This window comes from Phyllostomus hastatus, unplaced genomic scaffold (assembly GCF_019186645.2).
Source record: "Phyllostomus hastatus isolate PE091 unplaced genomic scaffold, TTU_PhHast_1.1 phas_scaffold_182, whole genome shotgun sequence".
Taxonomy (NCBI): domain Eukaryota; kingdom Metazoa; phylum Chordata; class Mammalia; order Chiroptera; family Phyllostomidae; genus Phyllostomus; species Phyllostomus hastatus.
This window is the reverse complement of record NW_025334013.1, coordinates 30290267-30317279: the sequence shown is the minus strand read 5'-3', so window position 1 is coordinate 30317279 and position 27013 is coordinate 30290267. Positions and strand designations below refer to the sequence as shown.

Sequence of the window (27013 nt, the reverse complement as noted above, 5' to 3'; positions counted from 1 at the left end):
AACTTCACACTCCTCGCCTTTGCTGGGTCTATGGCAGCCGTAAACTTTTCAGTCACGGTAAGGTAGTTTCCCTATTTCTGGTTCCACTGGCAAAGAGAGAGGCTTTCCGATATGTGCAGTCTTTCAAATTTCATAATTTAACAATGAATGCTAACATTTTAAGTGGAAATTAAGTTTTAAGTTGAAAAAAAGCCCAGTTACTTTATTAACATAATACTGAATGACAGCCAATCACAATCTGCAGCATTAAAACCCGGGCGGCACCCACTCAACAGTTCCGGTGACACGGCCTCGTCCCCGGAAGCTAAAGGAAATGGCGCGCTTTTCCTTAGAATCCAGCTGACTCTAGTGATAAGAAAAACTGCCACGCTATCGCTGTCCTAAGAATTTGACTTTCAAACTCTGATGAACTAGGGACAGGTCACCGTGACTGCCAGGGAGGGAAGCTGGTGGTTGGGAACCAGCGCTGGGAAACAGAATCTCGTGGGATTTTCTTTTGTGTTTTTGGTATTGTGTTTGTACTATGTTTATAACAGGTGTGGAATGAGGTCCGAACAGAACGGATGTAGGCTGAGAAGTCCCCAAACCCCCACAAGCCTAGTTTGGGGCCTGGGAAGAGCCAGCAGCACAGTGATTAAGAGTGAGTTTGCATATAAATAACAGCAGGCTAGCACTTGGAAATGCTCATTCTAATTGCTGTGCCACCGGCGACTGGGCGTTAACTTGAATTTGCAGCTCGTTAGGGGAGAGGGGTCACTTTACCTTGAGAGGCGGCACGCATTTCCAGCGCTGTCCACGCCTGCCTGGACTGGTAACAGGTAGGGGGAGGGAACGATTTGCCACATCCGCCCGAAAAAGCAAGGAACTCCCGGGAGATGCAAGAAATCCTGGGAGACTGGAATGGGGTGGGGTGGGGGTAGTATTTAAACTGGGTGCCCATAGCACAGCGATCGCTAGAGCTGGAGAGCACGGAGGTCCCGCTCGTGTTGCGGGAAATTGCGGGAGCCTAGCGGAGCTTTCTGGGACACGGTACCTCTGACTGGCCTGGTTTGGCAAGCGGAGGCCGGACTGTGGGTTTTTGGCTGTTTGGGAGATTGGGGAACTTAAGAACAGAATTCTGCCATCATTGTAAATTTGTATTAACTTTTAATAAACAGTCCCTTTTCACCTAACTCTGCCATTGGGAGCTGTGTGTTCGGCAACGGGCAATAGAACCCCAAATCTGTTCCAGAAGCTTATAGTCTGACGTTCTGTTACATGTTCTCTGAGTTCTTAAAGATAGTTGGTGGATTTAACATTAAGAAAAAGTTCAAATTTATTGGAAATACATCATAATGAGATGAACAGATTTTTTCAGTTGGTTCATATGGAGTAACCGTTTGTTACGAATTCTATTCCTATTTTTGCTTTCAAAGGTGGGACATCTGAGAAACCTTAAGTACATAGATGGGAACTGGAGTTTTTTAAAGTGATGTCACTATACTATGTCCCAGGTGGTTTATTATAGTAGCTGGTTAGTTAGGTACTAGCAAAAGGGAAGGGAGCATAAGTGGGATCTTGCCATCTTGTGCTAGGAGATAGTTTTTTCACTCCTCTGGCTTACCCTCTGCTATTGCCTCTTTTTTCCACCCCTGCCGCCATGGCTGCCTTGCTGCTTTGGCAGCCTGGTCCAGCTCTGTATCCGGAGCTACCCTCGGCTCTACTTTCCTCTGAAACCTTCCCTCTGCTCCCTCCGCACAGCCAGACTGGCTGCCCAGCCCAGCCTAACCCCGTTTCCCTTCGGTTCTCACTCACCTCCATCCTCTCTTGAGCTTCTCTTGCCTCCACACTGGCATCCCGACCCTGTCCCAAGTGGTCCGGTGCGATGGGGGACACCGCCAGCCTGAGCACTCACCTGGGGCCTGCGCCCCCTGGTCCTGGCTTTTGCTACAGCTGCAGCTGCTGCTGCTCATCTGGGCTGCGGGACAGCGCGGCCCAGGGGGCCCAGTTCCCTGAGCTGTGCAGTTAAACACGGGAAATCGTGCGTGCCTCCAAAGGCTGAAAGTTCACAGACCTCAGCTCTCATTAATACTACAGGTTTACCCCTGGCCAGGTGGCTCAGTCTGCTGGAGCGTTGTCCGGAACACCAAAAAGGCTACAGTTGGGTTTGAGTCAGGGCACATACTTAGGCTGAGGGTTCACTGCAGTGCCTGTGGGAGGCCTGCGATCTGTGTTTCTTTCCCTTCCTTCCTTTCTAAAATCAATAAACTTATCCTCCAGTGAGGATAAAAAAGCAAAAGCAGAAAAATAACACATGTTCAAGGGTAGATGGAAGACATACCAACTTCAGAAGAGTGGCTAGGCTCTGGCTGGTGTGGCTCAGTGGACTGAGTCCTCCTGGGAACTGAAAGGTGGCAGGTTCGATTCCCAGTCAGGGCACATGCCTGGTTTGCAGACCAGATCCCCGGGTTGGGGGCATGCAAGAGGTACTCAGCTGGTTTTTCTCTCCCTCTCTTTCTGCCTCCTCACTCTCTAAAAGTAAAATCTGAAAAAAAATTTAGGTAGCACAGGAGATGGGGAGCAAATGGGATTGTGGGTGTACAAAAGCAGGCTTCAACCGTGTATGTAAGGTTTTGTTTTACAAAACCAACCCAGCCCTCGCTGATGCGGCTCAGGATTGAGCACTGGCCTGTGAACCAGAAGGTCACTGGTTTGATTCCCAGTCAGGGCACATGCCTGAGTGGTCGGCCAGGTCCTCAGTTGGGGGCTTGTGAAAGGCATCTGATTGATGTATCTCTGGCATGTTTTCTCCCCCTTTTTCCCTCCCTCATCCTCTCTCTAAAAAGAAATACTTTTTTAAAAAAGATTTTATTTATTTATTTTTAGAGAGGGAAGGGAGGGAGAAAGAGAGAGAGAAAGAAACATCAATGTGCAGTTGCTGGGGCCTGCAACCCAGGCATGTGCCCTGACTGGGAATCGAACCTGCGACACTTTGGTTTGCAGCCCACGCTCAATCCATTGAGCTACGCCAGCCAGGGCTAAATACTTTTTTTAAAAGAAAGAAAACAAACCCACACTTCTATTTTTATTTTTTTTAATTTAATTTTTTAAAGATTTTATTTTTAGAGACGGGAAGAGGAGAAAGAGAGGGAGAGAAACATCAGTGTGTGGTTGCCTTTTGCACGGCCCTATACTGGGGACCTGGCCTGCAACCCAGCCATGTGTCCTGACTGGGAATCGAACTGGCAACCCTTTGGTTCATAGCCCATGCTCAATCCACTGAGCTACACCAGCCAGGGCCACATTTCTATTTTTAAAAGAGGTTTTTTTTTTTAAAGATTTTATTTGTTTATTTTTAGAGAGGGAAAGTGGGGGAGAAAGAAAGAAAGGGAGAGACATATCAATGTATGGTTGCCTTTCGGCGCTCCTGACTGGGGACCTGGCCTGCAGCCCAGGCATAAGCCCTGACTGGGAATTGAACCCGGAGACCTTCTGGTTTCCAGGCTGGCACTCAATCCAGTGAGCCATACCAGCCTGGGCTATTTCTTAGTGAGTTTAAATCCTCAGTGGGCACAGTATCGCACAGATTCTGTCTAATGGCCTTAGCAGGAAGGTTGTTTCAGACTTTGGCACAAACCTCACTGTTTTCGTGGGCTCAGATCACCGTTCCCAGATCACTCTGGGTGTGTCACTGTGTTGTTCTTTCCTTCGTACACGTGAGCATATCTCTTGCCTAGAGATAATTCAGTTTTATCAGGGGCATAAACACCTTCAGTTTTGGGAAGAGCTACGTTTCCCTCGGGTTCTGAGGCCCTGCCTAGAGCCAACAAAAGTGGCCTTGGACCGCAGCCTCCCAGACACGTTTGCTGTTTCAGCAGTCCCGTGCCCCGCAGTCCTCCACGGGCTCCAACGTGGGGGAAAGAGAGCCATATAAGGTTTTATTTGCTTTCAAATAGATCTAAAGCACATTTGAAGAATGTTCATATCAATTAAATCTGCGTATCAGGTGTTTTTGTCTTCTACACTTTTCCGTGGAGTTAGAATTAGTTCGTGATGAATTTTTAAAGTCATAATGAAAGAGAAGAGAGGAAGTTGAGATAAGGGGAAAATTAAGAACTCTTTTAGGATAGAAGTTATTTCACCTAATTAAGGACACGCGCACATACACATATTGACGTCTCTGATGGGTGAATTAATTTCAAGATGTGTGAAGCATTGTTTAGAAAATCACAGAAGTCACTTTTAAAAGTCTAATATAAAAGTTAATTCAAAATTGTACCAGTTGATGGAAATGCATCCACAGTAAAGATTACTAAGTTCTTAAGGTAAAGCTCAGTGGAAACTCCGTGGAAACTAACTGTTTAGCATGAAAAGTTCCATTTGTTCTCTTGTGGCTTCAGGAAAGTTTGGTTTTTGTTTCAGAAAAAACTTCTGACAGAACTGTCTTATTAAAAACAAAGTGAAGTTTTTTCTTTCTTGTGGTTGCTCAGGGTTTTCCGTGAGGAGAGCGCAGAACAGGGTTGGGCGGTGCCGCAGGTCTACCAGCTCCTTCCCCCCCCCCCTTTTCTTTTTCAGCTGGGAGACAACGGAGCCTCCTTGGCCTTCAGGGAAGAACTGGTCGGTTGAGGGGACAGACAGCTGGTGCCACTGAGGGGGAACGAGTGGAAGCAGCGTGGTCTCGTGGGCTTGGGCTGGGCCACAAGCCCTGGGGGAGCTGGCCTTGGCTGGGAGGAGGACCGAAGCGGCAGTGGTTAGGTCGCAGGGCGGCAGGATGAGGGGAATAAATAAGTGGTTTGTGCTTCCTCAGCGAAACCTGCTGAGAGTGAGAGTCGGGAGGAGGCGCAGGACGGTTTCTGTGAGAGAGGGTCGAACACCGGGTGGGTGCCTCGGGAGCAGGAAACAGCCACCAAGAGATGTGCCAGGTGATGCAGTGGGTGATCAGAGGCCTGGCTCAGTTGTCTGGTTTTCCCAGCAGTTCTGCTGCTATGGGACAGCTTGGGGCTTTACCAGCTGCTGAAAAGGGCGAGGAAGAGGGAGGACAAGGAGGGCGAGTGAAGAAGGAACCGCTGGGGAATGACGAAAGGGCCCAGCTCCGTAAATGATCATCATCGTGGTGGAGTTACCACCTGTGCTGCTTCCCTCCCCTCCTTCCGTCTGTCACCAGGGAGTCAGAGTCTGGTCCTTCCTCTCACCTACGTGGACCACCATTCCCCTCCTCTCCCCCTTCTCCCATCCCCCTCCCAGCTACTGTTTAGTTCCCCTCTCCTGGATCTTCACTCTCCCTCCCTGCTGGTTACTTCCCATCAGCGTTTAAACAAACATGTTTAACATTCTCCTAATAACAAAAGTTGGGGGGAAAGCTGCCTTTAATCTCAGAATTTTACTGCCCATTGTGCCCCTGTTTGCAAGTCTCATGGGGCCCCTTAGGGTTCAGGAGGTGCCCGCCTGTGAGGGGAAAGGAAAAGGAGAGAGTGCCCACTGGGAGGTCAGTCTTGAGGGTTTTAAAGGCGGGGAACTTAGGGGAGGTGTCAAGGAAGGATCCCAACAGACTATTCGTCAACTTGCCAGGTGTGTCCTCTCAGGGTCTGGCCTCCGATTATTTGTTGGTACCAGAGCTGGGGGTTAGGGGGTCATTACCTTGCAGCTGGTCCTGGTGTCACCTGCCTGGTTTTGCTGCTTTACTGGGCCTGATGCTGAAATAAAACTGAAACCTAGATGTTATGTTGTGGAGGAAAGGTCAAAGATCTAAAACGCAGGATCAGTGATATCCAGGGGAGGGAAGCAGTATGGGGCTGAGGTCCCAGTCAGGTGTTGTTGTTGTTGTTGTTTAAGACAGAGAGGAAGGGAAGGAGAAAGGGAGAGAAACATTGATGTGAGAGAGAAATATCTGGTACATGCCCTAACCAGGACAAAAATGCCACCTAGGCACGTGCCCTGACCAGGACTCGAACTGGCCACCTTCCACTTTGCTGGACGACATCCAACCAACTGAGCCACGTGGGTCAGTGCCTGGGGTCACTTTTGGACCTTGGTAAGGGCCCCGGGCTTTCTGCCTTGGTGACCTGTATCTGGCTGTAAATTGCTCGGCCAGCTGGTTCGCCTGTCTGTCACAGTCTCCCCATTCCACTTGCCAAGGAAATTATCTAGCTTCTCACTAGTCTGCCTCAACAACCCTTGCAGCTATAGTCTCTTTAGTTTTTCAGGGTCAGACTTCCCAGAAGACAGGCCTACACTCTGCCTGCATTCTCTGCTTTCCACTCGCCCACTCCCTGCAGGCGGACTCCCACCACCCTCGCTCCGTGCAAACTGCTCAGGACGAGGCCACCAGCCACTGTCCTGGTGCTGACTCAAATGCATGCTGCAGTGCCCCTCCCTGGGTCAGACTTTTTTTTATGTTATTATTTTTTATTTTTTTAAATACATTTTATTGATTATGCTATTACAGTTGTCCCATTTCCCCCCCTTCATTCCCCTCTACCTTGCACACCCTCTCCCACCCATATTCCCCCCCTTTAGTTCATGTCCATGTCTCATAAGTTCTTTGGCTTCTACATTCCCCATACTATTCTTGCCCTCCCCCTGTCTATTTTCTACCTACCGTCTATACTACTTATTCTCTGTACCTTTTCCCCCTCTCTCCTCCTCCCACCCTCCTGTTGCTAACCCTCCATGTGATCTCCATTTCTGTGGTTCTGTTCCTGTTCTAGTTGTTTGCTTAGTTTGTTTTTGTTTTTGTTTTAGGTGTGATTGTTAATAATTGTGAATTTGCTGTCATTTTACTGTACATATTTTTTATCTTTTTCTTAGATAAGTCCTTTTAACATTTCATAAAATAAGGGCTTGGTGATGATATACTCCTTTAACTTGACTTTATCTGGGAAGCACTTTATCTGCCCTTCCATTCTAAATGAAAGCTTTGCTGGATAGAGCAATTTTGGATGTAGGTCCTTGCCTTTCATGACTTGGAATACTTCTTTCCAACCCCTTCTTGCCTGTAAGGTCTCTTTGGAGAAATCAGCTGACAGTCTGATGGGAACTCCTTTAACTGTCTCCTTATCTCTTGCTGCTTCTAGGATTCTCTCCTTCATTTTAATCTTGAGTAATGTAATGATGATGTGCCTTGGTGTGTTTCTTCTTGGGTCCAACTTATTTGAGACTCTCTGAGCTTCCTGGACTTCCTGGAAGTCTATTTCCTTTGCCAGATTGGGGAAGTTCTCCTTTATTGTTTGTTCAAATACATTTTCAATCTGTTGCTCTTCCTCTTCCCCTACTGGTACCCCTATAATTTGGATGTTGGAACGTTTAAAGATGTCCTGGAGGTTCCTAAGCCCCTCCTCATGTTTTTCAATTCTTGTTTCTTCCTTCTTTTCTGTTTGGTGGTTTCTTTCTTCCTTTTGGTCCACTCCATTGATTTGAGTCCCAGTTTTCTTCCCATCACTGTTGGTTCCCTGTACATTTTTCTTCATTTCACTTAGCGTAGCCTTCATTTTTTCATCTAATTTGAGACCAAATTCAACCAATTCTGTGAGCATCCTCATCACCAGTGCTTTGAACTGTGCATCTGATAGGCTGGCTATCTCTTAATGGCTTAGTTGAATTTGCTCTGGAGCTTTGAAGCTTTGATTGTTCTTCCTTTTGGGGCTTTTCTTTCTTTTTGTCTTGCCGTGCCTGTTACGTATGAAGGGCAGAGCCTTAAGTGTTCACCAGGGTGGGTTAACTCAGTCCCTGGGTTGTGATACTGTGTGTGGGGGCAGGGTATGAGAGGAAACAATGTTTGCTTGCTCCACTCCCTGCTGGATTTCAGTCCCTTCTGCCGCTTCCCTCCCCAGCAAATTGGACCCTTCTGGTGCTAATTCCTGTATGGGTGGGTTTGTATGCATTCTAGGACCTTGTGGGTCTCTCCAACAAACTCTCCTGTGAGGCTGGGAGTCTCTCCCTGCGCCTCAATCCCCACAGGTGTCCCCAATTGGTGTCTTGAGGCTCTATTTCCCAGTGCTGGGACCCTGGGTTGTGCGGTCTGTCTCGATCCCTAGTTTCACCTGGTTTATCTGCGCACGAATGTGGGACTGCCTGGTCAGCCAGCTGCCTTGTGCGCAGTGTCTTGCTTCACAATTGCCGCCTCACTGGGTCTGCCCATTGCCACCCAGCGCCTGGAGTCTGCCAGCCGCCGCCTGCGCGCCCAGGGTCCGCTTACTGCAGTCTTGCGCTCCTGGGATGCCTAATGTGCCCAGGGCCACTGCTTTTTGTGCTGCAACCCCTCTCCGCCCGGCTGCCTGACTCCGCCATTCCTACTGGTCTGGATGAATGTGTCTATTTTAACTCCTTGGTTGTCAGACTTCCATACAGTTCAATTTTCTGGCAGTTCTCGTTATTTTGTTTCTAAATTGTTGTCCTTATTTTGGTTGTGTGAGGAAGCAGTGTGTCTACCTATGCATCCATCTTGGCTGGAGGTCTCTGGGTCAGACTTTTGAAAGTACTCACTACTCCTTCCTTCTTGAAACTTCTTTGCTCTTGATTTCTGTGTTGTTCACACTTCTGGTTTTCTCCAACCTTCCTAATTTCACCCACCCCTCGCTACCCCCCTCCTTTAGGCCTCTGCTACATTCCTCCTTTAGGCCTCTGTTCTCTAGGGACCTATCCTAGAAGTTTTTCTCTTCTTACTTTACATTCTTTTGTCAGGCAAATCCAGGCTATTTCCAGGTCCAGCCTACCATTTATTTCCCTCTGGCTTTACTGCTCAGTGTCCTAAATTGTTTCTGAGGAGGAGATATGTCACCCCAGAATATGCCTGGCTGGCCTCAGAAGGCGCCTGCCCAGTGCCAGGAACAAAGCAGATTTGTGGACTGAGTAAAGAGATGAAGGATGGATGAGTGTGTGGGTCTCCCCACACACTCATCCATCCAAGGGGCTCCAAGCCCCTTGTGCTAGTGCTCCAAGGGGCTCCACAGTCACTCACCTTGGGCAGTATTACATCCCTGTCTACTAGGTTGTCTTTAGGAAAATATGCATGTTTCAGGCGTGCGTTAGAATGTGTAGCTTGTTCTCCTGGGATAGAATTGTGTGTTCTTGGAGTAGCAATGCTGATCCCTACTGGTGGCTTAAACTACAGAAATTTATCGTCTCCATTCTGTAGGACTCACATTAACTAATTACATCTGCAATGACCCTATTTCCAAATGAAGTTGTTAATGAGCTCAAGGGGTTCACCCACTTGGGGTGTTCTATTCAAGAATAAAACCTGGTCATTGTTAGTTTTATTTACTTGCAGCAAGTAACTGGAGGCTGGGAATTCACATCCAAGGCCCAAGGGAGGCCTAGCCATTGCTTATATACACTGTTTGGTTAATTACATGTTGATTTCTTTGCAGTTGCCTACATTTATCAGGTTGAGTTCCTGTCAAGCTCATCCTATTTACAGCTGCATGTATAAAATACCATGCTACATTTTAACGTTTCGTAACAGTAGTATTTATCCCTTGCCACTGTGGCTCAGTTGGTTGGAATGGCATCCAAAAGATTGCAGGTTCATTCCCTGTTTTGGGTGTATATGATGTTTCTCACTCTCCCTTACTTTCTCAATAAAAGCAATGAAAAAAAAAATCCTTGGGTGAGGATTTTAAAAAAAGAAAGAAAGAAAATAGCATTTAGTAAGAGCTGCTCAGACCCTTTATTAGATGGGACCCTTGTCCCATCTAATAAAGGTCACATTCTGAGGTACCAAGGGTTAGGACTTCAACATACCATTTTGGGGGGATGCGATTCAACTCTTAACACCAAGTGATGCTGATGATGCTTTAAAACACCAATGAGATCATATTATTCTCCTCTGAAGCTTTTCAATGGCTCTCCGTTGCTCTTAAAGTAAATCCAAGCTCTTTGCTTGGTATTGAAGCTCCATCAAAATCTGGTTCCTGCCACTTAACCCCTTAACCTCTCTTCACCACTCTTGCTCATACTGTTTATGGTGCTCTCTGCCTAGAATGCCCTGCTTCTATGGATTTTTTAATACTCCGCCCGTGTGTCACTGAACATTCTATTACTAGTGCTCATCTCACCTACCTGCCTCCTAGGCATAGGGTTTGACATAGTGCTCAATAAATTTTTGTTGAATGAATGTACGAAGACAATTCATTTGAAGCCTTTTTTAAAATTCAACTTTATTTTTTTTTAATTCAAGAAAAATTCTAACTTGTAATTCTATATATAAAAGACTTGCTGGTTGGATCAGGCTTCTGTATCCCTCCCAATCCCGGCCTCTGCTCTGCCCTCTGTTGGTGGCTAAGCGGGAAAACTAAAGAACTATTTAAGGTATTTCCGGAAACCGGGAGTGGGTGACTCATCTCATTTACATACCCACAATGCATCGCTCACAAGATATTTCTTACTCTAAAATGGCTAGATTATTCTTTTTTCGTTCCTTTTTTTTACCCACTAAACGTCAGAAACATGAGACTGTTTTCAGAGTGTTTCTGAACTAAAGGCAGAAGCTATTAACTCTTTCATGGGAATAGTTACTATTGCTGATCTAGGAGTGCCCGTTACCCGAGAACTGAGTGAGGGAAGTAACAAAACATACTCTGGTTTCTCTTCAGATCGTATAAATCTTTCGCCTTTTACTAAAGATTTCCGTGGAGAGGAACAATTCTGAGTTTTTACCCAATTTTTTGAGGCCTTGCGTTTGCAGGGCTTATGAGGTTGTACAAAAAGTAGAAAATGCTTGGCTTAGAACTTGCTCCTGTGGGATAGGGGTATTGAGATAGGTGGGTGTGTAGTAGATTGCACACTTACTAAGTGTTTTGTACCATTATTTGTACATGAAAAGTTCTAGTAATTACCAGGAATCAGAAAAAGTGATTGTGATTTCACTCATTTAACTTTTAAGAGTTTTTCAGCTTCGAAGCAGTCTTGCTAACTCAGCATAAATAGACAGTGGGTGGATACTCTACTAGTTCATGATAAGCGGTATTATGTTCCCTTGTTACTAAGTTTTTTTTAGAGAAAACGTTGGTTGAAGTCTGAGAACGTACCTTTGAACCTGTGTTCTTGCTATGTTCTTGCTAGAGTGGTAATGCTTGACGTGGATGAAGGAGGATAAGCGCACTTTGAAGAGGAAGGGAGCAGCTCTGGGAGAGGTTCCAACCACAGCCTCACTTAAAAGCACCTACACAGACGAAAAGAACTTCAAAGACATTCATTTCATTTCAAAGTCTGCGGGTTTCTGTTCACATGCTAGAAACCACCACGCACAGCAAGCATTAACTTGAACTGTCTCCTGTGCCTAGGTCGGGGCCAGGCACAGAGTAGTCGCCCAATAGACGTCTGCTACCTATAGAATGTCTTGTTAACATTTTTGTTGAGGCCTTGAATAAAGCTTTTGAAGTTCAAGCTTGGCCATATTTGTTCACAGACATTTTTTCTAGGCAGTATCTGAGCATCTCAGGCAAGGCCCGCTTCTCAGGGGCTCTGTCACCAAGTGTTGCACTTGTGTAACTCTGCTTAAAAAAAAAAAAAAAAGGCTGCGTAAAAATAGAAATATAATTATTGGCTTTTTATTCATTAATTTTTTTAGAGAGAGAAGGGGAGGGAGAGAGGGAGAGAAACATGGATGTTTTTCCATCCATTGCCTCTAGTCTGCGACCCGATCTAGGATGGAACTGGCAGCCGAGGCATGTGCCCCAACTGAGAATCAAAGGTGTCATTTTATGCTTTGCTGGACTACACCCAACCAACTGAGCCACACCAGTCAGGGCAATTCTTTAAAATAGGAAATCCATTTAGCTTTATGGAAATATATAACTATTTTGTTAAGTTCTCTCTCCTTCCTCAGCGCTGAGGCTCAAAATTCGTTTAGGTGATGGTGGAGCCGCCTTAGACTGACAGTAGCAGGGCCGGTGATGCCCTCTTGTGGCATCCTGGAGAATTACTGCTAGCTGACTTCATTTTCACTGATTTGAGGGACAATTCTTTTACAATACCTCCATTCTTCATCCATGCATGCCAGGCATTGTTCTCAATGTTTGGATTATATCAGTAAAGGAAAAATATATATTATACCTATATATCTCATCTTTAACACGTGTCTGTCTATTCTTGCCCTAGTGGAGCTTAAATTCAGGTGGAGAGACAGACAACAAATAAATGAATACCATGGGGAAAAAATTGCAGTGTAAGGGGGGGATTGGGGGCCATAGTGTCGAGAGGGATGTAGTGTGGGTTGCAACTTAAAAAAAGAACAGCCCTCAACGAGAAGGCTTAACTTTGTGTAGAGTTGGAAGGAGACAAGGGAGTTAGCCCTGCAGGTAGATATCTGGGTGAGAGGTTCTAGGAAAAGAACCTCTGTCATTGTTCAGCAGAAAAGCCAGCACAAAAGTCCTAGGGCATGAGCTTGTTTGTCACTTTGAAGACACACACAGCCAGTATGCCTGCAGCCAGTGAAGGAGAAAGGGAGAAGTAGGAGACGGTTCAGAGGTAATGGGAGACTAGATCGCCGACGGGCCCGCTCTCACTGCACCTTCTTCCCCCCTCACACACAGAGAACAGATGAATAGCAAGACTTTATTGCGCTCTTCCCTGCTAGCAGCTCTCCCTCCCACCGAGGGCCAAGTGGAGGCGCCCTGAGATGGACCTCAGGGTCCTCCGCTGGACTTTCTGCCACACGGCTTTGGCCTTCCCGGCTTGCCACAGAGGCTGTGTCACTCCTTTCCTTCCTTATCCTCTTGGGAGTGAGTGATGTCGTCCAGCTGCTCCTGATCACCAAGGCCATAGTCGAAGTGCCTATTGCCGTACAAGGGGCCCGCTGGAAACAGGGAGGTGAGCCTGAGTCTGGGCCGGCTTTACCTCTGCTCCAGGTCCCCTCACTCCCCACTCACTTTTGCTAACATTGACTTTGTTGGCTGCCAAGATGTCCACCTGAACGCTATCCATTTTCATGTACAAGTCCTCTGCGTTGCTCTGAGGACAGGAGGAAGTGGGACATGGCTGAGGTGCCAGGGCAGTCTGGGTTTGGAGTGGGATGGAGCAGAGGGATGTTGCATGCAGGAGTAGGAAAGGGAAGGGAAAGATGCCAGGCGGAGCCCAAGCCAGGCGGTCCTTCCCTGCAGCTGGCCACCAGGCCCAAACTGTGTGGGCCGGTGTGGGGTCACCATTCTGTTTTGGCCAGCTGCTCTTTGTGGCGGGCGCGGCGGGGTGGGTGCACTTACAAGGAAGAGCTTGTAGAGCTCCTCTCCCATGGACCTGCGCACCTGCTCCTCCACCACTGGGAATGTCTGCACGAAGAACTGCGACAGGCCGGTGGAGTGACTGGGTGCCCATGCCCGGTTCCCACCGCCCCACCAGCCGCCGCCTGCGCACCTCCAGCGCGAGGCTGGCCTGTTGCTGGCTGTTGCTGTGGTCCGTGTTGCCCATGGCGGCCATCAGGCTGGGCACCACACGCAGGTGTAGCATCTCCTCCGCTAAGCTCAAGTTGCTGTGCGCCAGGACCCTGGGCCGGTGATTCAAGCTGCAGCGACCCCTGGGTCTTCTCTGGTGCCGCTGGCCAGATCGCTCCCAGGCCTCCTTGCTCCATCCACCCACTGCCCCCTGACCGTTTACCTGATGGCCTTGGCAGCTGCGGCCTGCTGCAGAAACACCGGCAGGTGGGCGGTGAGCTGGAGGACCGTAGAGTCTGGTGGAGGGGAGACTGTGAGGCAGGGGCCCCTCCCCTTGAGGGGTGCCTTTCCCCGAAGTCCCAGTGGATCCCTACCATTGAGGATCTTGGGCTGCAGTTTGCAAGTCTCCTTGACGGATGGTATCAGCAGGTCCACAAGGCCCTTGAGCAGCGGGGCACACACGTCGTAGTTGACCAGGTCCTTGATCAGCTTGATGGCTGGGGAAGGGCAGAGGCCATGGAGAAAGAAGCCCGCAGCTCCAACACTCTCCACCTCACCAAAGCAGCAAAGAGCCCCTTCAACCAAGTCTCTTCCCTTTACCCCCAACCTCTTCATCCACCTTTCCTGACCTTTAATTGGCCAGCACTGCACAAGGGGTGTGTGTGTGGGGTCGGGGGAGGGGGGGACAGGGGACACACCTCAGTCCTGCCCTCTCGGAGCTCTTGGTTATAGAGGAGGAGGAGGACAAGCCTCCACCCAACTCCAGTCAGCAACAGCTAGAGTAGGGAGGGTTGGGGGGTGAGTCCACCCATCAGGGAGGCCTAGAGGCTGTCAGAGCTGGAGGCCACAGAAGTGGGGCCACCCTGGGACTGGAGGAATCCCGAAGGATGTGTGGAGGAGGGAAGGGCGGGGTTTTCAAAGGGAGACAAGGGTGGGAAAGACAAGGGGAGAGAGGGTGACAAAGAAAGTGGTGGGGGATGCGTGGCAGAAATGGGATGGGGTGGAAGCAAGGCAGACACAGTTTGGAGAATCTTTAGTTCCTGGTGAGCCGTTCCTGAGTCCTTCGTTGCCTTGGCTCTGTGCTGAGGGCAGAGGTCCCTTTGCATTTACACTGTGACTGTCACCCCATTTCACATGCCCGGGAATGAGGCTCAGAGAGGTGCAATGCTTTGCCTGAGGAAACACAGCTAGGAAGTGGTGGAAGCAAAAGGAAGAAAAGATTTGGTTGGGATGGAGGAGGCAATTCAGATTTATTAAAGGGATTTTCTGTAGATACTTTCTAGTTATTCATTCCTTCCCACGTTCACTCAGCCTGCAGAATACAGTTTTCTGCGGTGCCAGGGGCACAGTGTGGTAACAAGAGCTTGAAGGGGCTGAGGGGCTGTGGGAGCGCCTGGGAAGGTGAGGGGACTGAATATTTTTGGACGGAGAGAGGAACCACAGAGAGGCGGAGCTAGCATGGGGCAGGGTGAGGTGCTACTGTGATAGTACCTGGTGGTACACACCCGCGGTAGATGTCACTCTAAACACACAGGCTCGCTACAAGGCCACAGGACTTAAAAAACGTGCCGTCCCCACTAGAGGAGCCCAGTGGGACGGATCTCTCCACTTCCTCCTGGGGAGGCCGGACTTGGGAAGAGTTCTTGTTTCCCTGAGTAGCTCGTTTGCATACCCGAATCCAAGGCATACTACTCTATGAAAAGTATTATTATTGAATAATGAAAATTAACCTTCTATTTCCTTGTCAGGAGATTTTAAAAAAAGATTTTATTTTTTAGCCAGAGGGGAAGGGAGGGAGGAAGAGGGAGAGAAACACCGATGTGAGAGGGATACAGGGATCTGCTCGGCTGCCTCCAGTGCGCATGCGCACCCACCGGGGACCGAGCCTGAGCCCCCAGGCCTGTGCCCGGAGGGGAATCGCAGCTGCCGCTGTTCAGGGTGCAGGATGAAGCCCAGCCGGCTGAGCCACACTGGGCAGAACTCCGGGCCAGGAGACTTTTCCCAGTAAGAACATGCTTGGGATGCTTCTGTACAGTGGCAGTAAAGATTTATTTTTGAAGAGCTTTTGTTGGTAGATGCAAAGACACCCCAGGTGTTGGGGGCCAGTGGTATCGGGGAGGATGGGCTCAGCAGGAGCATCTGGGTCTGGTTTCTCTTCAAGGAGAACAAACCTTTCATCTTTCACTGAAGATTTCCATGGCGAGAAACACAGAGAAATTGGTGGTGATGTTGTTTAAGGTCCTCCTTGGGAAAGGCTCAATATTTGGTTTACCAAAAACATGCTTGATTTCTTGTTAGTTATATTTTATTGATTATGCTACTACAATTGTCCCAATTTTTTCCACTTTGCTCTCCCCACGCAGCACCGCCCACTCCCTCAGGCAATCCCAAACCATTGTTCATGTCCATGGGTCATGAGTATAAGTTCTTTGGCCACTCCATTTCCTGTCCTGTACTCTACATTCCTGTGGCTATTCTTTAACTACCCATTTTTACTTCTGAATCCCTTCACCTCTTCACCCATTCCCCTACACGCTCCCTCACCTGGCAAGCATTAAAACACTCTCCCTGATTCACCTCTTCTTTGCTTAGTTTGCTTAGTTTTTAGATTCAACTGTTGATAGATATGTATTTATTGCCATTTGATTGTTCATAGTTTTGATCTTCTTTTTCTTAAATAAGTCCCTTTAACATTTCACATAATAATGGTTAGGTGGTGGTGAACTCCTTTAGTTTTTTCTTGTCTGGGAAGCTCTTTGTCTGCCTTTCAATTCTAAATGATATCTTTGCTAGGTAGAGCAATCTTGGTTGTAGGTCCCTGCTCTTCATGACTTTGAATGTTTCTTGCCAATTCCTTCTAGCCTGCAAAGTTCCTTTTGAGAAATCAGCTGACAGTCATTGGGAAATGCTTTGTGGGTAATTAACTGCTTTCCTCTTACTGCTTTTAAGACTTTTTATCTTTAACCTTTGGCATTTCAGTTAGGCTGTGTCTTGGAGTGGACATCTTTGCATCCATCTTGTGTGGGACTCTGTGCTTCCTGGACTTGCATGTCTATTTCCTTCACCAGATTAGGTAAGTTTCCTTTCATCATCATCATCATCATCATCATCATCATTATTATTATTATTAAAGAGAGGGGGAGAGCCCTGGCTGGTGTGGCTCAGTGGATTAAGTGCTGGCCTATGAGTGAAAGGGTCACTGGTTGGATTCCCAGTCAGGGAACATGCCTGGGTTGTGGGCCAGGTCCCCTGTAAGGGGCATGCAAGAGGCAATCACACATTGATGTTTCTCTCCCTCCCTTCCCCTCTCTAAAAACAAATAAATAAAATCTTAAAAAAAAAACAAAGAGAGGAAGAGAAAAAGCAATATGACAGAGATATATTGGTTTTCCTTTGCACGCCCCCAACTGGGGCCCAGCCCACAACCCAGGCATGTGCCCTGACTGGGAATGGAAACCACGATGTTCTGGTTTGTAGGCCAGTGCTCAGTCCACTGAGCCACACCAGCCAGGGCTGCTATAGTTTTTTAAAAAAGATAGCTCATGCCCTGGCTGGTGTGGCTTAGTGGATTGAGTGCCTGCCTGTGAACCCAACAGTTGCTGGTTCATATATATATATATATATATATAAATATATATACACACACACACACACACACACACACACACACGCTCTGGCTAGTGTAGCTCAGTGGATTGAGCACCGGCCTGCAAACCAAACAGTCACGTTCCTTTCCCAGTCAGGGCACATGCCTGGATTTTGGGCCAGGTCCCCAGAAGGGGGCATGTGAGAGGCACCAACCACACATTGATGTTTCTCTCCTACTTTCTTTCTCCCTTCCCCTCTCTCTAAAGATAAATAAATCTTTTTAAAAAGTTTCTTAAAAAAGTTTCTGTGATACGTATACACACACACACGCGCGCATATATATATATGCACTCCTAGGTGACATAATACTTCTAGATTCAATTTACTAATATTTAGTGTAGAATTTTGGTGCTTGTGTTCATATGTGGTATTGGTGTACAGTTTCTCTATTGCCTGCTGTCACTGATGGATTTTGCTTTAAAAAATACATTTAAAAATTATTTATTTATAGACAGAGGGGAAAGGAGGGAGAAAGGGAGAGAAACATTAATGTGTGATTGCCTCTCATGTGCCCCCTACTGGAGACCAGACCCGCAACCCAGGCATGTGCCCTGACTGGGAATCGAACCTGTGCCTTGCGGTTTCCAGGATGGCACTCAATCTCCAGCCAGGGCTTTACTTGCTTGACTCCAAACAAAACTGCGTTACCTAACGATGCACATGTGCTAGTGATTTATAACCCTGTCAGAAAACTGTCATTGATAATCATCAACAGACCAGCAGCCTGTTCACCCAGAGGCTGGGGTGGCAGCCAGCAGCCCATCCTGTGTCTCACACTCTGCATACTCCACTCCCCTCTGCCTTGTGCTGTAAGCTCTGTCAGAGGGAGGAGAGCGGCTCCTCCACTCCAGGCCTACAGTGCTCTGGCAGGAAGGAGAGAACCAGTTTTGGCTGGTGTGTAGCTCAAAGGAAAAGCACCCATAGGCTGTCAGAGAGAGAAGCCCATCTCCCTAAAATTGATCCTATGCCAGATCCTGGGGGGGTCTCCCCTTCTTCCAGGCTCTAGAGCCATGGGGCACACCAGAGAACCAGTCCCGAAGCCCCACACAAAGCCGGTCTTGTCTCGGCCTGTTTTTCCCAATCACGAACCCAAACTTAGGGACAGGCCTTCTAGGGCAGCCCCTTTCCTCTGTGGACCAGCGTGGTTCAGAAATGGCGGCTTCCCTTAGAGACACTTCCTATGACTGGCTGGCCACTGCCCCTGGGCTTCCCCTTTTGTCCCGGCCTTGTAACCCAGCTGCATGCCATGCCCCATCCCGCCCGCTCCAGCCTCTGGTTGTTCTAATTTGGTCCTAATTTGGAGTCACAGTGCCAGCAACACAGTGAAGCTTCCCTGGCTTCCCCCGACACTCCCACACCTGCACAAGAGGGCAGCCTGGGATGCCTCTGGCTGCTGGCAGCCACTGCCTGCCCTGGCTGGTGCCTGACACCCTCAAGTCATTCCCACTTGTTGACTTATTGTTTGGTTCTGAAACCTTTTCTTCCTTGCTCGTGAATTAATGCAGCTTGGTGTTTGGATCGGAGTGGTTGGCTCCCAGCTACACTGGGCCTTGTCAGCCATGGCACCTCTCTCAGTAGCAGTTGGGCTACTTCGAGGCAGAGCTAGTCTCCCCTTAGTGCGAGGACATGGCGGGGAAAATGCCTGCCTGTGCCTCAGAGAGCTCTTCCTGCAGCGAGAAATGACTCAGTGAACGTTCGGGGCAGAAGTGACTAGACGAAGATATTTTATGGAGTTTCCCTGACCGCAAACGTAGGCGTTCTCTGCCTGCGTGGGACCAAGTGCTCCCAGAGACAGATGCCTGGTTCTGCCCACTCACTCCACACTGAACGCGTGACCCTTCGTTGACTATGTATCTGCCACACCTGGAGCTCCTCAGGAAAATGAAGATTTATTCACTGAATCGTTTTTGATTGTGTTTAAAAATTCACAACTGGCCCTGTTTACGCCCAAAGCGAAAGGGCTTGTGCCTGCCCAGATGTCTCCACAAGAGCCACAGCCCGGTGCAACTCTGCACTGCGCTAGTCACCAAGCACGGCCGCCGCGTTCAGAGAGCAAACGAGGACGGGAGACTGCCGTCTTTGGCAGCTTTGTCCGAAGCCTGTGGTGCTGATGACACCCAGCTGTCCCGCATTGAAGCAGTCACTGATGTATTCATTGATGCATCCATTTATCGGACACTTACTGAGCATCTTCTATATGACAGACCCCTGTGGTGGGGCAACAAGGAAGACTAAGATACAGTCCCTGCCCTCAGGGGTGACACAGTCTAAGGGGATACCAGTAAGGAAACCGGCATTTACAGTGTTGTGTTGTAAGAGGAATGCACAAGAAACCAGGTTGGTGCGAGGGCATGTTGGGGGGGTGGGAGGGTAAAGAATCAGAAGGCTTCTCTGGAGAAGGTGACATGTGAGCTGACAAAGCCAGAGAGAGAAGGGAGCGGCTGGAGTGAAGAATGAGGCGAGCGCCATGTTGGAAAGTACATGCCGCCCTGTGGCCAGGCGAACAGGGAGGTGTGGTTGGGGCACAGGGTGTTGCTGGGGAGAGCCAGGCCTGTGGGGGCAGCCGCCCCCGCTTCTGAGGGCTTTGAGTGTGCCAACCCCTCTGGAGAGCCGGTGCTTTCTCGTCTTTCATTTCAGAGAAAACTCAGACTCAGAAAAGGTGAGTAGCTTGCCCAGGGTGAAACAGTGAAGCAGTAGAATGACTCTTGGATTCCAAAGCTCATATTCCTCACCACTGAACTCTGGCTGGTGGAGGACCAGGAAACCAGACTCTGTGTGGGCACCGTACTGGGGAGAGGGAGATTGGTTTAGGGGTGAGAAATACGAAGGCCTGGATTATAGAAGGAGACAGAATGGAGAAGAGGGAACACATTGGAATGATATTAAGGAGTTTACTGGTCTTGTTAGAAGTTGGCTGAGGATGGGAAGCAGGAAGAAATGATGATTGCCCACGTTTCTGGGTGAGACTGAGTGGTTTTTACTGAGTTTGGGCCTTGGAAAAGGAAAGGTTTGGGGCTGGACTATCAGGAGTCCAGTTCTGAACATGGTTAGTCACATCCAAGGGGAGGTGTTCAAGGCGCATGGAAATAAGGGTCTGGCGCTCAGGAGAGCTCTGAGCTGTGGAGAGGTCACTCAGCCACTCAGCCCATCATCCACGAAATGGGAATAATAATAGTGCCAACCTCATCGGCTTGTTTTGAAGATTAGACCAGTAAAGAACTAGAACAGTACTTAACATATAGTAAAATACTTATAAATGTTATCCATTATTGTTTCTATCATTATAAGTGGAAGTTAAAACCATGGAAGTGGAGGCCCTAACCAGGTAGCTCAGTTGGGTAGAGTGTTGTTCCGATACACCAAGGTTGGGGGTTCGATCCCTGGTCAGGGCACATACAATAGGCAACCAATGTATAAATAAGTGGAACAACAAATCAATGTTTCTTTCTCTCTCCCCCCACCCACCCAAAATTACAAACTAAACAAAAAACCCGTGGGAGTGGATTAGGTAGCACAGAAAGAAAAGAAAGAGAGGAGGACCCAGGGTTGAATCCTAAGAGAAAAAGAAAGGCGGTGGTGGAGGAACAGGAATGTACAAAGGACTGAGAAGCAGTTTCCAGAGAGGTGGCAGGAAGCCAGGAAAGCTGGGTCTGGGAAGGAAGACGAGAGTATTCAGGGAAGAGGGAGGATCAGGAGAGTGTGAGAAGTTAAGGGTGTATGCCCAGCGAGGCTGGCAAGCAGCTCAGCAGGGTGCATGCTCATTCATTTGACAAATATCAGTTGAGTAGGTGTCAGCTACAATGCTAGGGCTGACTGAAACACCAGTGAACAGCACAGATGCAAGGAGCGGGCCACTGACACTCAGTGAAGACTGCAGTGCAAAAGGCAAGAGTCCTCCCATCCAAAGAGGAACTATGGAGCCCACAGCCTGTCGGCACTGGAAGAAAGCTTGGTAATCACCTGTTGGACAAAGAAACCCAGAACAGATGACTTGCCCAGGGAATCACAGTAAAACAGGAGATGGAGCTGCAGCAGCAAGCTTGGTATTCCTTCGGCAGAAGGAGCCTTAGAAATGGGTCTGCACCTGGGAATTGTGGCTGTACCATGCAACCATTTCCAAGCACTCAACACTGAGGAGGTTTGTTTTACAATTCTTTGCTCCTAGAACCTTGAAAAACCAGAGTCCAGTGATTTCTCTTCATTTCCAGACAAGACTGCCACCTGCTGGCCACAGCTGAGAAGTGCGCTTCAATGCGCGTCCATACCCAGGTTGGCTTCCTTTTCCAGCAGAGTAAGGAGTGCATGTTTGGCAAGTTGTGTTGTTGTAAGGAAGAAACCTGTGTCAGGCGCATCTTCCTGACCAATTACATTCTGTTTCTTATTTCTGTACATTTTCCACTTCTTTCACCACATCCGGTTCAACGCCCAATGTTGAAACATTAAAATTATGTTTTATGCACTGTTTCGTTTAAAAAAGCGAGGCCACAGAGGAACTAACGGCCTGTGCTGTGGTGGTATATGACTGCTGTGCACATGCCTGGTGTCTGCTCTCCTGGGGTCTCACACCGAGTCCAACCAGCCCACCTACTGGCACTCGAACTGCCTCGACTCCAGAGTCCAGCATTGCTACACTGGGGGTGGGAGGGGGTTGCCGCCAGGCCAGGGTGGACACTGAGGTTCTGAGGAGCCAGGCAAATTGGGAAATTAGAAACAAAATTTTCCCGAGGGTTTTCTATTTTTTAAAAAAGATTTTATTTATTTATTTTTAGAGAGGGAGGGAGGGAGATAGAGAGATATCAATGTATGGTTGCTGGAGGTTATGGCCTGCAACCCAGCATGTACCCTGGCTGGGAATCGAACCTGCGACATTTTGGTTCACAGCCCGAGCTCAATCCACTGAGCTACGCCAGCTGGGGTGGGTTTTCTATTTTTTTAAAAACGCTGGAAGACTGTATAATGAAACTTACAAGTGCCAAATAAAGTGGCATAACTGAAGTGCTCATATAATTTTGGGGATGCTGTCACGGTGGTGGTTCAGTGGTAGAATTCTCATATAATTTTAGGGAAATAACATATCCTTAGAAAATATTCAGCAGATTTTTATGTGGAACTATCATTTAGTGTCAGTCTGTGAGGCCCATGGAGACAGAATGAAGATTAGTAGCTTCCAGGGGCCGAGGGCTGGAGATGGGGAGCAGACGCCGGGCGGCACTGATTTTCCTTCCGGGGAACTGGGTGTTTTAGAGCTACAGGTGGCGGTTACTTCACCTCGTAAATACAGACCAAGTGGCACTGAGCGGCTCATTTTAAAATGGTTAATTTTATGTCTTGTAAGTTTTACCTCAATTTTTAAAATGCCTTTATGAAGAAAAAGTAAACCAAACCTGTAATTAATTTCTCAATAAATCATACCTCTTAGTATTAGGAATCTGTATAATGTCACAAAACTGAGAAACTAAGGAAAGTTAACAGTGATGTTCCTGCCTACCACCAGCCTTTTCAGGTATTTGGTGGGCGGAGGAAGAGACATCGCACATTCAAAGGCTTGTCCGCGGCCGTCCTGTTCGCTCACCTGGGGCCCCTGGTTCCCTGCACTAACGTCCCCAGAGAACTCCACCACAGCGGCGCGGGGCAATCTGCTCTGCCACTCACTCTGCTGTTGTCCTTGTGGCTGAGGAGCCGCACTTCCAACTTCACCGTCTGAAGTCACCATTAGTAAGTCTTGTTACCCACAGGGTCTGGGTCCATCAGACAAAAATCTTATTCTTCAAGTGACCTTTTTTTCCAAATTCACAAGCATTTCCACTTTACCATAAATTTGTTTCTTATACCCATTTTTTTGATTTTTCAGCAATTTTTACTAGATGGTATATTGGTTTTAAAATATGCCCCACGGGGTTTTTTTCCTTCAAGAGCTGGAACCCAATTCTCCTCCCCTTGGGTGTGAGCTGGGCTTAGTGCCTGGCTTTTAGTGACTAGAGTAAAACACAAGTGACAGAAGTGACAGCATACGACTTCTGAGAGTGGATCGTAACTGACTCTGGGGCTTCCTCTGCTCCCTGGGACCACCTCCCCTGGGAGGAGCGGCTGCCATGTGGCGAGGACACTGAAGCAGCCCCGTGGAGAGGCCCTCGCGGAGAAGAGCTGAGGCCCTCTGTCGGCAGCCTGCACTAGCACGCCAGGCAGGTGAGTGAGCACACGGGAGTGAGCACGACAGGAGTGCTTTCGGACCACCGCGGCCCCAGCTGACCACCTCACTGCAGCCTCGTGAGACACCCAGTGCCAGAACCTCTTGTTAAGCTGCTCCCAGGTTCCTGACCCACGGAAACTGTGTCAGATAATGAATGTCTTTTTTTTTTTCTTTTTGCTACTAAGTTTTGGGGTAATTTGTTATTAGCAATAGGTAACAAATATAGATGGACTGATTTAACAGTTTTTGTAGATTTCTGCCAAGTCTGAAAATACTGGCTTTCATTTTGTCTTCCTAGCAGGATCTTAAGGCATCTTCCTTTGCCTCCACCCAAGCTGGGTGTGGCTACGGGTCAGTGCGTGGGGCAGGGAAGGGGCCTAGAAAGGGAACGGGCTGGAAGGCACCGTACTGCCGGTCTAGAGTGCCGATCCTTGAGAAGAGGGGGTGGGGGTGCGGCGGGACAGAGAAAAGGAGAGCAGGGGCCACGGGGAGGGGGCAACAGAGGGCAGAGAGGGGCACTGAGGGGCAGAGAGAGTGTGAAGTCCCTGAGAACTCTGAAGTTCTGGCTTCTCCCAGCTCTCTTAGGCCCTAGCAATGCAACTGACAGCAGCTGCTATAAACTTTGCAAATATTTAAAGGAAGCATGTTTTCAGTAAATTGATAATTTGGTGAGTTGGGCACTTAGCAAATTAGTCATTTGGCAATTGATTTTTGACAAACATACATTTGGCAAATTAATTTTCAATAACTGGTCTGCTTCTGATGAAGTCAAATAGTAATTTTTATGTTGCTAAGGTAACAATTTATTTATAAAAGATATTAATATATTTACATGCACATATCATATATATATATATTTCAAATCCCCAAAAGAATTCATTAATTTATCCTTCCAAAAAACTTTATGACTTTGAAATCTCCCTTCTCCAGGGAGGGAGACAGTGAGCGAATGCTTCTGTGGCTCTAGACAACTTGTCATGATTAAGTCCCTGCGTGCCGCTGATTCCTGGAACAGCCCGTCTCCCTGGGAGGAAACAGCCATTTTTCACTTCACAGGCAATTATAAATGGAGATGAATTCCAGGCAGGCCCACTTTGGAGAAGTCCTCCCTTAAATTTTGGCTCACTTAGGTTAAGTGGGATCATCACTGAAAGAAATTCTAAAATCTCAATTCTATGAAAAAAAAAAAACAAACCCTCAGAAATTAGCAGATGAAAACGCCAGTACCCTTCCCCTGGTTATTTGTCCTTCAAAGTGGGGAACAGACAAGAACGGACGATCAGGATCTCTTGCAGTGGGGACCGGACAGCACAGGTTCCCTCCTCTGCTCTTTTTGAGGAGCCTGGCAGGGCAGGGCGTCCCCAGAACCTTTGACACAGGGCTCCCCGGCCCACCCGTCCTTCGGGGCACTGGAACAGGTGTTAGGGAAATGCAATATAAGAAACCCAGTTTTGCCAGACAGACACATTTCAGGAAACTGCATTAAAATATGGAGAAAGGAGAGAAAAAGGAAGAAAGAGAATCTTACCTCGCTTGGACAGACACAGGGCTACCGCCACACATGTCCCCCACTTCCACTAGTCCCACTGTTTTAAACTCGGCCACAACATTATTTGGCCCTCCTCCCACGGAGATGCGGGGGTCTACGTGCTTCCCTTCGCGCCGGTCAGAAACAGTGCCGCGTGACTTAGAAGGCCAGGTCGAGAGAGGCTGTGCAGCTTCTGTCTGGCACGTCTGGCCGGAGTCCCAATCTCGGTTGCCCTCTCCTGGACCCCGCTGCCTGGCTGAGAAGCCTCGGCCACGTGGGGAGACCCCCGCGTCGGGGCTGCAGCTAACAGTCCCAGCTCCGGGTCAAACGACTCCGGCCCTCCTCTGCCACCCACGGCCGAGACTCGGGTGGGCAAGTGAGGCATTTGCCTCTGATACAAAATCTAAGGAAGAGGCCAAGAAACTCAGTAATCTTTTAAAAAATCAATGTGATCTTTTTAAAAAACCAAAAGATTAATGCAAGATTACTTATGATAAACAGCCTACCAAAATGTGAAGTAAAAACAGGATCAGTTAGCGTGCTGTGGGGAGCCATATTGGAATCTGAGGCAAAAGGATAAAACAGCAGATGGTGAGGCCCCAGACCCTCGGGACAGAGACAATCCATCTCTGCGGCACCCTGTTCAAATCCCTGGCCTACCTCACAGGAGAAAGTAAAGCGGTGACAGCGACAGCTCTCCAACACTACATTTGGGGTGGTCTGCCACACGCAACGGGGCACCCGAACACGCAGCCTGTGGACCGGAAGCCGAGCCATCTCCTGCCCTCCTCCAGAAGCCTCCTCTCCTCTCCCTTCTCCAAACCCTCCTTCTGGCTCGCGGGACTCTCACAACGCACAGCCTCCACTTAGCCGTCTCGACTGAAAAAACTAGGTGTTTCAAATTCTATTCCCAACGTGATGACTGTCAGTCCAAATTAGGGTCACATGTAATCCAGCCATCCCAACTCATTCATTTAACAAATATCTAAAAACTTAATTTTGCCTTTACTGCTCGGGCAGTAGGGACACAATAGTAAGCCAAGAAGATGAAGTCCCGGGTCTTCTGGGGCTGACCTGCTAACAGAGGACAGACAATAAACAAGTAAACAAAGAAACGAACAAGGCACTTTGTGGAGGCGGTAAGTGCTGTGCTGTGATGTGGAGAGACCTGCGTGGGTGGTAAGAGGGAATGAGGACGCTTTAGAGACAGCGGTCAGGCAGGTGCCTTTCAGAGGTGACCTCACTTGAAGCCAGCGCTTGAAGTTTGAGAAGTTGTCCATCAACCCAAGGTCTGAGGAAGAGGCTTCCGTGCTTCCCTGGCCATGGCAGGCGTCTGGATTTCGGTGTAGGTGTAAGGGAAGGCTAAAGAGTGATGTGGTCCAGTTTATAATTTAGAACTATCATTCTGGCTGCTCTTCTGTGGGAGAGTGGGTCACAGGGGCCCGAATGGAAGCAGAAAGGTAAGTTAGGGGACAGGATGGTGGCTAGGCCTGGGGTGACCACAGTGGGGACAAAGAAGGTGAGCAGAGATAGAGCCCAGGGACTCAGCAAGGATGGGATGGGGTGGGAGGTGGGGAAGAGAAGGTCCTCTGGTGTTGGTCCTACACCTTTTACTTGAGCAGCTGGGTTGGTGGTGGTACCTTTTACTGAAAATAGGAAGAACAGGTTTTGGGTCAAGAGTTCTGTTTTGGCTGTAAGCTTCAGAGGTCTATTGGATATCCACATGGAGATTTCAGGGTAGAGGTCAGGGCTGGAGGTACAGACTTGGCGTCTGAAGAGATAACATACACAGGACACTTGAAGCCATGGGCCCAGAGAAAACCACAGGGAGAAGGTGCTGGTATGGAGCGGAGAAGTATGTTGACCCAACAGTCTGGCAGAGAAATAGGAGAGATCAGCAAACACGGCAAACCCACAGGCAGGGGGATGTTGGGAGTGGCGTCATAGCAGATGAGCGAAGAGAGTGAGATGCTACTGACCAGCTGGGCCGGAAGCAGCTGAGAGATCGAGCAGGAAGAAGATGGAAAAATGATTAGCTCGAGGGGAACTCTGTTTCAAGGAGGGGTATGCATTCTTGAACACTGTAGTGGAATTTTACCCTTTTGGGGGGCATGTCCTTTAAATCTCTTTTACTGCACAGAGGACCAAGGAGGCTCTTTGTTCAGATGGGAGACCCAGAGCACATCTGCACCCAGTGAAGATGGCTCACTGGAAGGGAGGGGTGTGGGGAGCTGCAGGGGAGAAGCCTGAGGGAGTGTGCTTCAGAGAACACGCAGGAGCAGAAGAGGTGGCCTGTGTTGG

At 48.5% G+C, this 27013-nt stretch overlaps 1 protein-coding gene and 1 non-coding gene across 2 annotated transcripts in view; one reads left to right on the top strand and one right to left on the bottom strand.

Annotated features, from left to right (window-relative positions):
• The first annotated feature begins 10551 nt into the window (after nucleotides 1-10551).
• On the top strand, nucleotides 10552-10667 carry LOC123832391. The gene has a single exon (XR_006788045.1). It is a non-coding gene; the product is annotated as a U5 spliceosomal RNA (small nuclear RNA).
• Nucleotides 10668-12671: 2004 nt separating this feature from the next.
• The window catches only part of ARMH1 (armadillo like helical domain containing 1), a 31211-nt gene continuing 16869 nt past the window's right edge, over nucleotides 12672-27013 (bottom strand). Inside the window, exons 7-12 of the mRNA XM_045859597.1 lie at nucleotides 13721-13843; nucleotides 13570-13642; nucleotides 13330-13459; nucleotides 13179-13256; nucleotides 12849-12930; nucleotides 12672-12775 (exon numbers count right to left, since the gene is read on the bottom strand). Of these exons, the coding sequence (XP_045715553.1) occupies nucleotides 12672-12775; nucleotides 12849-12930; nucleotides 13179-13256; nucleotides 13330-13459; nucleotides 13570-13642; nucleotides 13721-13843 (590 nt within the window). The remainder of the gene's footprint in view (nucleotides 12776-12848; nucleotides 12931-13178; nucleotides 13257-13329; nucleotides 13460-13569; nucleotides 13643-13720; nucleotides 13844-27013) is intronic.